General features: G+C 40.7%; 1 protein-coding gene across 3 annotated transcripts in view; it reads right to left on the bottom strand.

Moving 5' to 3' along the window:
• Nucleotides 1-1,765: 1,765 nt before the first annotated feature.
• The window catches only part of AP1B1 (adaptor related protein complex 1 subunit beta 1), a 37,808-nt gene continuing 26,675 nt past the window's right edge, over nucleotides 1,766-12,898 (bottom strand). For 2 of the 3 annotated variants that reach the window (XM_073630617.1, XM_073630622.1), the window contains exons 13-23: nucleotides 11,782-12,041; nucleotides 11,364-11,568; nucleotides 11,090-11,110; nucleotides 10,802-10,834; nucleotides 9,170-9,304; nucleotides 8,934-9,079; nucleotides 8,712-8,841; nucleotides 6,806-6,890; nucleotides 6,602-6,688; nucleotides 3,617-3,771; nucleotides 1,766-2,219 (exon numbers count right to left, since the gene is read on the bottom strand). In XM_073630617.1, the coding sequence (XP_073486718.1) occupies nucleotides 2,145-2,219; nucleotides 3,617-3,771; nucleotides 6,602-6,688; nucleotides 6,806-6,890; nucleotides 8,712-8,841; nucleotides 8,934-9,079; nucleotides 9,170-9,304; nucleotides 10,802-10,834; nucleotides 11,090-11,110; nucleotides 11,364-11,568; nucleotides 11,782-12,041 (1,332 nt within the window). In that variant the 3' untranslated portion in view covers nucleotides 1,766-2,144. The remainder of the gene's footprint in view (nucleotides 2,220-3,616; nucleotides 3,772-6,601; nucleotides 6,689-6,805; nucleotides 6,891-8,711; nucleotides 8,842-8,933; nucleotides 9,080-9,169; nucleotides 9,305-10,801; nucleotides 10,835-11,089; nucleotides 11,111-11,363; nucleotides 11,569-11,781; nucleotides 12,042-12,898) is intronic. The other variant, XM_073630628.1, reaches the window with a different exon arrangement.

Genomic DNA, 12,898 nt, shown 5'->3' on the forward strand with positions numbered 1-12,898 from the left:
GATGGGGTCTCCTCCAGCCCCTCCCACTTCACATTCCTCACCAATCAGCTGACCTCTAGTCTCTGCCCCCCAGCCATGCCGTGAACTGAATGGGTGGCTGCGAAGAGGCTGAGTAGGTGGCTGCGGGCTCCATGGACAGCCCTGCTGGGCGGCCGCGAAATAGCTGGGAGAGCGGTGCAGGCTTCAGGAACATCCCAGGATTTGGTGACCCCTGGCAAATAATTATTCGACCTCCGAGGGGGTCCCAACCCCCAGGTTGAGAACCACTGCTCTAAGGTAAGTTTCACATAATGTGCTAGTATGCGATACATGCTATATATTATCCACCTTTAAAAAAATAAAATAAAATCTGTGTCTGAGGTTTGCCTCTGGACTGTAAATTATATTATGTGCAAATAAATGTTTACATGTGTACAGAGCAAATGTACTCTGTTGGAGTACAACCCCAATTCCCAAAAAGTTGGGACGCTGTGATGGTGCCTTTCCAGATGTGCAAGCTGTCCATTCCATATGCAACAATACACCCCCATACCATCAGGGATGCAGACATACCATCAACACCTTTTAAACTTAACGCTGATAACAACCCGAAAGGTTCCTCTCCTTTTTAGTCCATGTTTGTCAAAAAAAAAAAAAAAAAAAGGTCATATTTTAAAACGTCTGACCACAGAACAATTTTCCAGTTTGCAACAGACCATTTTAAATGAGCTTGGGCCCAGCGAAGATAGCTGCTTTTCTGGATCATGTTCATTAATCTGTGAATGAGAGAACTACAAATCCTATCCTGGCAGACAGCTTGTAGTTACAGTGATATTAAAGGTTCAGCTTTAAAAAATAAATAAATAACAAACATGTTATACTTACCTGCTCTGTGTAATGGCTTTGCACAGAGAAGCCCCAAACCTCTTCTATGGTCCCCGCCGCTGCTCCTGGCACCACCCCCTTGAGGGCACTGGTGCATGCTCACTCCCAAGCCCTACTCTATGCATCCATAAGACACACAGAGACACGGCTCCCCCCCCCCCACCGCTTTCCCTTCATTGGCTCACTGTCTGTAATTGGCAGACAGTCTTAGTCCCAGCTATCTCAGCCAATAAGGAGAGGGAGTCTCTGGACAGTCAAGGCTGTCATGCACATCGCTGGACTGAGAGGGGGGCCAGGTGAGTATTAGAGGGGGCTGCAGGGGGAGCAGCACACTTCATAGAATGCATGAAGGTTAAAAAAAAACAAAAAAAAAAAAAAAAAACCTCGAGCCTTTACAACCACTTTAATTCAGAAGCCCTAAAACTGACAGATCGTACTGACGTACCGGCTGAAAACTGTAGGGCTTGCCTACAGGAGCCTGATCACAGGTGCAATGCTTTGCAAGTTCCTGTGCAAGTAACTGCCCAATTATTATTTTTTCCTAAAAGGTGAACTTAGCCTTTAAGCCCCTACATAAAAAAAAATGTATAGGTCTTCTTGCTGTTCTGGTGAAGTTACCCCTGGCTCTTTTACCGACAGCAACAGAGATTTGGGAAGTAAAAGGGAGGGGGGGGGGATGTTGGTGTAGGCATTCTTCCAGGACAGAGCAGTGCTCATGTAATGATGTGTGAGGGGGCTGTAAGTTACAGATCAGGCTCACAAGAAATGGGCAGAATGACAGTGCCTTAAATAGGACTGCTGGTGCTGTACTGAACACTATCACAGGGACCTGATAATCAATCAAGTTGTTTTCACCAATAGGCATCAAGTTAAAATAGAAATGAAACGTGTAAAAAAAGGGTCACATGTATGAAAGTTTTTATTATATACATATCAGTCCAAATTCTTAATTTTTTTTTTTTTTTTTTAAGTTAATAGGGTCCAATGGAACCTACCTCTTACAGAGATAATACAGAATCTACCATAAAAAGGGGTGAGAGCCACCAACATACTCATGAGAGTAGGAAACAGTTTAACCCCTCTGCTGTTCATGTGGAAACAAAGGGTTTAAAAAGGAGGCTTGGGAGTAGGAACATAAAATCAATTTTCATCATTTGGTCCATACTTTGCAGATTAGAAAAGGAGCAGAAGCATGCACACACGGCATTCTTATGTCCTGCCTCATCAATGCAGGAAGGATGGTGATCGTCAAAAAGCTGGCATGGAGTGACGCTCAAAGCTTAGTTCTTCAAGATGGCTTCAACAGCTTGGAAGATGAATGAAGATACCTCAGGTGCCCGGCACTTTAGAGACAGCTGTATGCAGAAAATAATAGTAAGATTTTTCTTCCTATAACACCAGAATACTTCTATACTTGAAGAAATAAAGAAGTTTAAGACATAAGCTTCCTTCTCTGCAAATCACAGCCAACATTTGTTTATTTCTAACATTGGCAGTGTTATTTTCAACCCAAATCACATAGTAGGGCACAAAATGAAAATTTTAATTGAAACCCTTGTTTCTAAAATGACAAAAATAGCACATGGGTACATTTCTAAATAAATGGGTGAGGTGAGAGATGACACATTATGAATAAACAAAAAGAGCACAAAGATCACGTTACTTCAAATACCACTGATATTAGGCCAGAGAACATTGAAACAGTTGTGGAGAGGCAGATATCCTCTCATGCTCACCTTCAGGACTTCTCCAGAGCCTCTCCCATCATCTGGAACTCCCTGCCCCGGTATCTCCGATCAGCCCCTAACCTGTCCACCTTTAGGAGATCCCTGAAAACTCACTTATTCAGGGAAGCCTATCCCACACCCACCTAAGAACTGTCCCCGAGCCACCCCCATCAAATCAGTCCCTGCATCTATTACCTTTTGTACCATCACCCCCTCCCTTTAGAATGTAAGCTCTATGAGCAGGGCCCTCCTGTCCCTTCTGTATTGAACTGTACTGTAATTGTGCTGTCCCCATTCTACATTGTAAAGCGCTGCGTAAACTGTTGGCACTATATAAATCATGTATAATAATAATAACAACAACAACAATAATATCCTGAACAGACTAATCTAGTATAGACCTTACCACCTAGCACAGCACACTGAAAACAACTGAGGGGAAATTGGAATTACCAGAACAATTTGCAAAAGAGACATTTAAGTTTTTTTTTTAATTATTATTATTGTCCTGGTTTTCAGGAGGGAGGCCTATATCCCAGTGTTTTGTGTGCTATGATATCCAAAAAAAGACTACAGACCCCAACGGAAATATAAACAGAAGAGGTTTTTTTTCCAGGAATGATGAGTCATACTCAGAGAGCAGTCTCAAAGAATGAAAAAAGCCAGTGCTGGATCTCCTTGTTGGCAAAAATATGATGCCATGTGTCTACAATATGGTCTGTAATAATATGTTAGTTATTAGACCCAATTCTCAGAATGGTTTGACAATCACAGATGTTCTGGACAGATGCATTAACATCAATTGTTTAGCACTGCAGGAAACTCTGATGATGTAACTAAGGTTAAAGAGAAATGATGCGATAAGCTGACTTCATCCATATAGTATGTAAAAACAGACAATTTTGTGTTGGATGAATGTTCACCAAATTTGATATCGTACATTTAACTCATGTACCTTAAAATAGATCTGTCTTACAGTTTTGTTACTCACATACTTCACAGTAAAACTTTGGAGTGATACTTACAGCACTGCTGGGGCTTCCAGGCTGAAGCCTTAGCTCTGCCAGCACCCATATACCATTTGTGAGTTTGATGGACTGGTACAGCATGTCCTGACCTTCCACTGTACGCCTGGCCACTGTGAACACATTGCTGGCCTGCAGTTTATTACTTACAGCATCTGCGAAAACATAGTATAGAAAATAAATATTAAGAGCAAAAATGGATATTACAAGATGTATTTCAAGAAGTGAAGAAATGTAGGGCAAAAACAAGCCAGCTAAGTTAATGAAATGCATCAGATCTGGTTTGGCCATTAGCCGGAGCTAAAATATTTTCAAAACAGAATGTCCAGCAGATAGTGGTGAAAAAAAACAAAACAAGTGAAGTATAAGCTAAAGCCCCATACAAACTATCAGATTTTCTGCTGATTTTTGTCTTCAGATTTACCAAAACCATGTAGTGCAAGGGCCTGTCTGATTGCATACACATTGAAACTCCTAAGGTTTGACCTCATATTATATGGTTTTGGTAAATCTGAAGAAAAAAAATCAGCAGAAAATCTGATAGTGTGTATGGGGGCTTAGAGGAGATTTACATAAAACAGCCTATACCTACTTTGATGCATCATAGAAAAGTGGACGTTGCACCAAAATCTGTTCATTCAATAGCAACCCACTTCCCATGTAACCCCTGCATTCTACCTGGTGAGAAGAAAAGCATGCAAGCCGAAAAAAAAAAAAAGAAACAGCAGGTGGTGATGTCACGATTCTCTAAGATTCTTGGAAGGCTAAATTCCAAATTTTGAGTAAGAGCGCTTCAGCACAGTACAGGAGCAAATTCTTTTTACCTTTGGGATCCTCAGCACTCCCACGATTTTGCTAGAAGGATTGTGTAATCACCCTCATAATATAGGGGCTGAGGGCTTAAAGTGATTGTAAAGTCTGTTTTTTTTTTTTTTTTTTAAATAACAAACATGTTAAACTTACCTCCTCTGTGCAGTTGGTTTTGCACAGGGCAGCCCGGATCCTCCTCTTCTCGGGTCCCTCTTTTCTGTTCCTGGCCCCTCCCTCCTATTGAGTGCCAGCAGCTTGCTATGGGGCACCCTGAGCAGAGTCAGAGCTCCGTGTATCCAGTCAGACACGGAGCCCCGCCCCCTCTCTCCCCTGATTGGCTGACTGAATTTGATTGACAGCCGCAGAAGCCAAGGCCGTCACTGCTGGGTCTCAGCCAATTAGGAGGAGTGTCCCAGACGGCTTAGACATTCCTGGACATCGCTGAAGAGAGAAGGGGCTCAGGTAAGTAATTAAGGGGTGCTGGGGAGGCTGCTCCACACCAAAGGTTTTTTCTTAAATAATGCATTGAATGCATTAAGAAAAAAAAAAAAAAAAAAGACTTCTGCCTTTACAACCCTTTTTTAGGCAAGTATACATTCTTAACTTTCCTACAGACTTTTTATTAATTGGGGTTGGGCCCTACTGAATAAGCAGACCTTGCATTTTAACATTGTACTAGCACAGCACTAAAAGATACATTTGTTTCATTCAAATGTTCTGTATTTTGAACAATTTTGTTGTTACGTGTATGACCAGCATTAGATAGGATGTCTAAACAGACACAGTCATGCTGAACAAACAAACCAGAATATTAACCAAGTCCATACTCGCTTTCAAAATATACTTATATCAGAATGCATAGCAAGACTTAAAATGAGTCACATTCTCTCTCCAACGAAAAAAGGGAAAATTCAGTTTTATCCCCTGAGCACTGTACATGCATATATGTACCCAGTGCTGACAGGACAGCATAGGGCCTGTACCAGAGAATAACATATCTGCAGCAGTCTGTGTGTTAAAGCAGAACTATACTTACCTCCACTACAGCCTTGTGGTGTCCCAAAGCTCCCTCTCCAGCCGGCCTTCTTCCGAGTTATGATCGGCAGCCATTTTGAATGGGCAGGCTGAGACTGTATGCTGAGTTGCACGTGCCATGAATGTAAATGTTTTGGCAAACTGGTACAACGGAACTAAATTAATCTTTATAGCATTTACCCAAAACATTTATGTTCAAGACATGCTGTGATTGACAACCGTCACATTTGCTTGTGCTCTCAATCGAACGGTTAGGCGGGGGTTCACACATATGCGATGCAGGAACCAGCACGATTCCCCACATTGCATCTAACTACGAACTGCTGTGGGTGTCAATAGAAACTTAATGACACCCCCAAATCAGTTTACAGAATGCAGTGCAAACTGTGGAATCTGATCGCATGGGTGTGAACACCTATGCGATCCGATTCCAGTGTGGACCAAAAAAAAGGGTCCTGCACCATTTTGGTGCGAATGCGATGCAATTTCAGCCATACAAATTGTATGGCTGAATTCACATCACATGTGCATAGCAATGCGGTGCGAATCACATGCGATGTCTGGCATCGCATGTGTGTGAACCCAGCCTCAAGACTAAGGATGAGCTCCGGCGTGTTCGCGCACTCCACGTGCAGAGCCCGCCAGGAAGTCGGCACTGCGCTAATCACAGGCAGCGAGACATTTTCCCGATGCGCAGCTGCAGAGATCGGGAAATGTCTCAGTGCTTGTGATTAGCGCAGCGCCGTGCCGACTTCCTGGCGGCTCTGCACGTGGAGTGTGCGAACACGCCAGAGCTCATCCTTACTCAAGGCATCAAATAGCTGGTACCCTAACTGATCAAATGTGCAGCACCATGGCAACTCCAGTTCAAACAGAGACTAAGATGGTAGTTTCTTTAGCTGTATAGGATGGTGGGGTTTAAGTTCACTTTAAAACGAATAGGCTTAGTTCCACCCAACACTGAATTTGGATTAAACTAATTGAGTGCATATGCAGCATGTCAAAAAAATAAAAACAAACAACAAGCAACACCAGATGTAATAAAAGGAAGCCTAACCATTTGCTGCATGTACCTCCAGCCATTTTTAAAACCGTTTAATCTACATTTAATCATCATATTTGTTAGTACCAGATACTCACCAGAATTTGGGGGACAATCTCTAATCTGAAACTGTGCCTCATTCTCATTGGGAATGTCCTTCCATGTGGCCAAAAACATCTGCCTCTCTGAAAGTATGAAACAAACCTTATGGTTAAACTTGTACGTGAACACACGACAAAAGGAAACTTCTTGTTTACAATGTAAATCACAGGGGATGACAGCTGCCAATTCTTAATTCTCACCCATTTTCCCATCTTCCACAAACAGAATGTGCAGAGGATATACTACACTGAAGTAAAACACATCAATGTTGTTCTTTACTGCCACCTATGGAGGAAGAGGATCATATGCATCAAAACACGGTTTGTATATACAACCCCAATACCAAAAAAAGTTGCAACATTGTGTTAAATCTACATAAAAACAGAATGAAAAGATGTGCAAATCTCAAACACATATTTTATTCACAATACAAAATAGAAAATATATCAAATGTTCAAACTAGAAAATGTACCATTTTAAAAGGAAAAAAAAAGGTAATTTTAAATTGATGGTAGCAAAACCGCTTAAAAAATGTGGGAAAGGGCAACAAAAAACTGGCAAAGTGGTACTAACACAGAAGAGCTGGAAGTACATTTTGCAACTAATTAGGTTAATTGGCAACAGGTCAGTAACATAATGGAGTATAAAAAGAGCATCTTAGAGAGTCAGGGTGTCTCAGACGTAAAGATGGGCAGAGGTTCGCCAATCTGTGAAAAGCTGCATCTAAAAATTGTTCAAAAATGTCAGAATTTTTGTTTAACATAAAGTTGCAAACACTTTAACCATTTCCATACCGCGCTAATTCTGACACTTCTCTCCTACATGTAAAAATCATAATTTTTTTGCTAGAAAATTACTCAGAACCCCCAAACATATATATATTTTTAGCAGACACCCTAGGGAATAAAATGGCAGTCATTGCATTTTTTATGTCACACGGTATTTGCACGGTAATTTTTAAACAGCAATTTTTTGGGGAAAAATTAATAAAAAAAGAAACTGTAAAGTAAATGCATTTTGTTTGTATAATGTGACAGATGATGTTACACAGAGTAAATAGATACCTCACATGTCACGCTTTAAAATTGCGCACACTCGTGGCATGGCGCCAAACTTGGGTGCTTAAAAATCTCCATAGGCGACCGTTAAAATTTTTTTTACAGGTTACCTGTTTAGAGTTACACAAAGGAGGTCTAGGGCTAAAATTATTGCTCTCACTCTAACGTTCGTGGCAATACCTCACATGTGTGGTTTGGACTTCGTTTACATATGCAGGCGTGATTTACGTATGCGTTTTCTTCTGCGTGCGAGCTCGCGGGGACGGGGGCACTTTAATTTTTTTTTTTTTTACACTTTCCCTTTAACAGTTTTTTTTATCACTTTTATTCCTATTACAAGGAATGTAAACATCCCTTGTAATAGGAATGGTGCCTGACAGGTCCTCTTTATGGAGAGATGTGGGGTCTACAAGACCCCACATCTCTCCTCCAGGCTGGAAAGACCGAGATCAAAAAAAAAAAATAAAATTGACGATCTGATGGTTTTCTAGCCGAGATATCGGCTTTGTTTACTTGTGCAGCCCGTACGTGACGTGTCATAATGTCGCGCCCGGGCCTACGACGATCATAGAGATTGCCAGGGACCATCTGTGCCTCGGAAATCTCTATGCCTCTCTTCCGGTGCCAGCCGATTAGTTCTCTGGGTCCCCGATCACACGGGAGAGCCCAGAGAAGCTCCAGAAGGCACGATCAAGCAGCTGAACAGTCGATATGATCATTCTTATTGTGCTCAGAATCTCCGTCTCTAAAAAACTATATCTGAATGATGCCAGATTACAGGCATCATTCAGGCACGATTCCGATATCTCCACTCATATGAAGGCCTGCAGTATGGAAGTGGTTAAACAGATCCTCATCTAAAGTACATAATATCAAAAGATTCAGAGAATCTGGAGAAATCTCAGTATGAAATTTACAAATTATTGCATTCTGTATTTATGTATATTTTACACAGCTTCCCAACTTTCTTGGAATTGGGGTTGTAATAATATCCATTTATAAAGAGTATAGTTTGCAATGCTTTAAGAAAATGTATATATGGACTTACCTGCAAGTTATTAAGAGGATCCATTTTCATTACAGATCCAACTGTATTTAATGGTAGGGACACCTCAGTAGACTGATTGGGGGCCAAAGGTGTAAGAATCTGAAGTGGAGCAGCGGGTGCCAGCCCAAAACTGTTAAGAAAAACAAAAGGCTCATCAATTGGTAAAAATGCAATTCCCAAGTAAAACACAGTCTCCATAAATACTGGGAAAACATTCTTTACCTATTACGATTAAATTGTATAGCAAAATCACTCATGACCTGGAGGGCACGATTAGTGAAAATTAGATCCATAAATACAGCACCAGATCTGCGGGCAAAAGTACCACTTATCTCCAGGCCTTTACCTTTCATGGCATGCAGCCATACCTGAGAATAAACATAGGTAAAAAAAATTATTATTTTGCAATCTGTATGCTGCAGCTAAGAGTATGGCAAGAGGTCAAAATTATCACTCACCGATTTTGGAGCCACATAAGCACCTAAAACTGCTCCTGTTCCAGTTCCCAAATCAAATAGGTCGCCAAGTCCTCCAGAAAGGGGTGCACCAAGGGAGCCTGGTGCCACTGGAGGAGCCATGAATCCTGTTGGTAGCTGTTTAACACGGAAAAACAATCAATCATTCAGAAAGCTAATGGGTGAGAATATTAAAAATAAATAACAGAAAAACTAGAAAAGGATTGTATAACAAAGCCGGGAATGACAACTAATGCCACTTTTCAGAGCAATATTTGGTTGTACCACATACATTTATGTACAGACCAACAACTGTAAAAGCCAGGCAAATAATATGTGAAGCATTAAACTTTGTGTTTCAGTGAACTTTAAAATATTTGTTTGTGCAAAAGCTGGTCCAAACTATTTCCTTCACTAACACATGCAGTGGTTGTCAAAATCCTATGCAGTATATTGTAGCCTCAGCTATACACAGTATACAGCGCTGTGTTCTCGGCAGCGGGACAGTGCCCAGGAACAAAATCAAGTCAAGCTGAAGCTACATACAGTTCATACAGCACTGACAGCCGCTGCATGTGCTAGTGAAGAAAGTTCATGGAGTTAGGCTTTAATAATTTAACAAACAATTATTAAATCACAAAGCAGCATGTGATCTACATAGGTCATTATAATCTATGTAAAACTGCTTTAAGGCCTAAAGTGGTGTTCCACCCAAAAAAAAAAAAAATGCATAAATGTGCCTAAAACAAAAGAAAATTTGGAAAATATTTTTTTTTACTCACCTCTAAATGCCTGTTGCTAGGGGGTCCCTCGTAGTCTACCTCCTTCAGTGCCTGGACATCACTTCGGCGCAGGAAAGGCTCAGCTCTGCCCCCTCCCTCTTGTCAATCATATGGGACATGTGACAGGTCCCATATGATTGCGCGGCCAATCACAGCCGAGCACCCACAGTTGCAATGATGGCGCCGCCGAACGGAGGGGGAGACGAGCGGGGCTTCGATCCCCCGCAACGCTGGACCCTGGGACAGGTAAGTGTCCAATTATTAAAAGTCAGCAGCTGCTGGCTTTTAATTTTTTTTTTTTTTTTTTTTTAGTGGGAACTCCTCTTTAATGTATACGGGACGTTTTTACAACCCTCCTGAACGATTTAACTTAGCAGATAAAAACCCACATTTAAAACGTCTGTTTTGTCACGTTTACATGCCACGTTTAGTGGCGTTTTCGTTTTGAAGCGTTTAAAAAAAAAATTTTTTTTTTCAAAATAGCCAAAAATGAAAAACACCTATAAACGGAACGCCGGTACCGCGTTTAGCGTCTGAAACATCGGCATCTGAACTCATTTTTTTTGTCTTCGAAGAAAAGCCTCTAAAGGCAACTGCCTAAAAACCACATTAAGCGAACCTGTGTACATGTACAGATAACATTGGATGAGTTCAGGTGCAGCTGAAAAAAGCAGTCAACTGCCTCTGAACGTCCGTTTACCAGCAGCAGTGTACATTAGGCCTTAAAGGTGCAAGATCAGTGCATTTCTGATCATTCCCCCTAACATAACCAACTATGTATAAAAAGGATAGCACATAAAACCCATTTACATTTACAGCACCAGGAAACTAGAAGTACAGTAAAATGACTTACTGTGAGATTTGGACCTGTATCTCCTCCTCCCAGCTGTAGAGACAAAAAAAAGAGGAGATCACTCAAAGGAAGAAAAGGTGTTGGACTTGTAAAACATCTGAAATGGAGTCAGTAGGAGTGCTCTAATGTCCTTAGAATGTGATGAGGAATATTAGTGTGATTTTCTTTGCTAAATGTCAAAATCTTTGGTGGATGGTGCATTTTATGAAGACCTTGGAAGCTTGTATTTGGGGTTACACAGACCCCACAAACCCATGCAGTGTAGAAGTTAAGGACTCCCTAGCATACCCCTTCTGTGTCTTCCACAATCTTTGGAGTTCAAGCAGATGGGAAGGGAGGCAGAGCACAGGCAACCAGAAAGAGGCAGGGAGACATACACAAAAGCCGCAGAACAGCAGGCAGGAGCAGCATAGGAAAGAACATTGACAGAAAGAGAAAAAAAATAATATAAGGGATCAGCCCAGATACACTATGTAAGACACAAGACAGTACAAAATAGAGCGTGTTATATCACTTGTATAAGTTACAGCATTGCACTGGAAATCATCCACTGTTTACATACCAGGCTGTCCAGACCTCCACCCAGGAGATCCACACCACCCAGAGGCACAGAGCTTGTAGTTAGGGTGGGTCCACTGATAGGAGGGGCTAAATCCAGGTTTAGAAGGTCCCCAAGAAGATCACCTTGGGAAGGAATGACTGCAGGATGTGTATCCACTTGCTGCTGCCCTACAGGTGCCACTTCTGGACTCTCTGCACTCTCACTACTGCAATAAAGAAAACAAAAGAAAAATTGTACTATATGCTCTTTACACATTATAAATAAAATCAGGCAAACATACAGTATTACTTACATCATTAACACAAAACAAATCAAAACTTTATAAAGTAAAAGAATCAGAACACAAATCCATATAGGAATATGACTAAAAATACCTTCTTAATTTCCAATAAATACTTGAGAGCCCAAAAATACTTACGAGCCTGCCCGCGGTGGCAATCTTTTGGGCACAACACCACGACTTCCCTCCACAAAAGCACTCGGAGGCTTGTGGTACACAGAAGCTAGTGTACCAATGTAACAGATAAGTTCCTCCAGTAATGTGGGCTCGATTAGGTCAGTTTCCTCAGAGATCAGAGGCTTTTCTGCCAGGACCACCTCTTTGGCAGCAACTGGGTCAGTTGACAACAATCGCCAGTAGATGTAGCCACGATCTCTTAAGTCAGGGTTATCAGAATCCTGTCATTAAAGAGAGAAATACAGATTCAGTTGAACAGTAGATAATTGACCTTTGTCTTAATTAGACCTAAAGTAGTTTCAAGGTGCCTCATCCTTATATATTCCTATCAAGGTGATAAATTAGCGGCCTGGGATTTTTAATTGGCACCAACAATACAAACAACTGAACTAAACGTCACAATATTTATTAATACAAATGCTTAGAAAATTATTTTAAGAATTTGTACTAATTAATATTGTAAATTTTAATTCAGTTGTTTGTATTCTTGGTGCCAATTAAAAATCCCAGGCTACTAATTTACCTTCTCGATCAGTTGAACAGTAGTTTCCAAATAACCTTGTGCCTCTTTTGCTATGCACAGAAAAAAAAAAAAAAATCATTACACAATATATATAAAAAAAAAAAAGGAGTATAAGAGTATAAAAGAGTATAAAAGAGTATGTTTATTTGTCAGCTTATAGTTAAAATTAGGATTGGGATATTTATAACATTGCACTAAATAAAAGCCTTTATGCCCTTTAAATAAAATAATGGATTTTTTTTTAGATTGCCAAATTATTTATCCAGTTATTGTCAAATTAACGGAAATGGTAAATTCGGTCTGGGCAACAAGGCTTGAGTGAACTCTGAACATGTAGGGGTTTTAACCACTTACTGTATCTGCTTCTTCTAATTATATATTTGATATTATAGTAAATACAACAGGAGATGTTGGAATACACAAAAATGGGCAGAACCTCCCAAAACTCCTAAAAGGACGGAAGTTTGAAATTATGGTAGGGGGAGTTCACTACTGGAACATCCAAGAAATATTAAAGTAGCTGTAAAGACTAAACATTTTTCTTTACCTAAATGC

The sequence above is a fragment of the Aquarana catesbeiana genome, linkage group LG01 (assembly GCF_042186555.1).
Source record: "Aquarana catesbeiana isolate 2022-GZ linkage group LG01, ASM4218655v1, whole genome shotgun sequence".
NCBI lineage: Eukaryota > Metazoa > Chordata > Amphibia > Anura > Ranidae > Aquarana > Aquarana catesbeiana.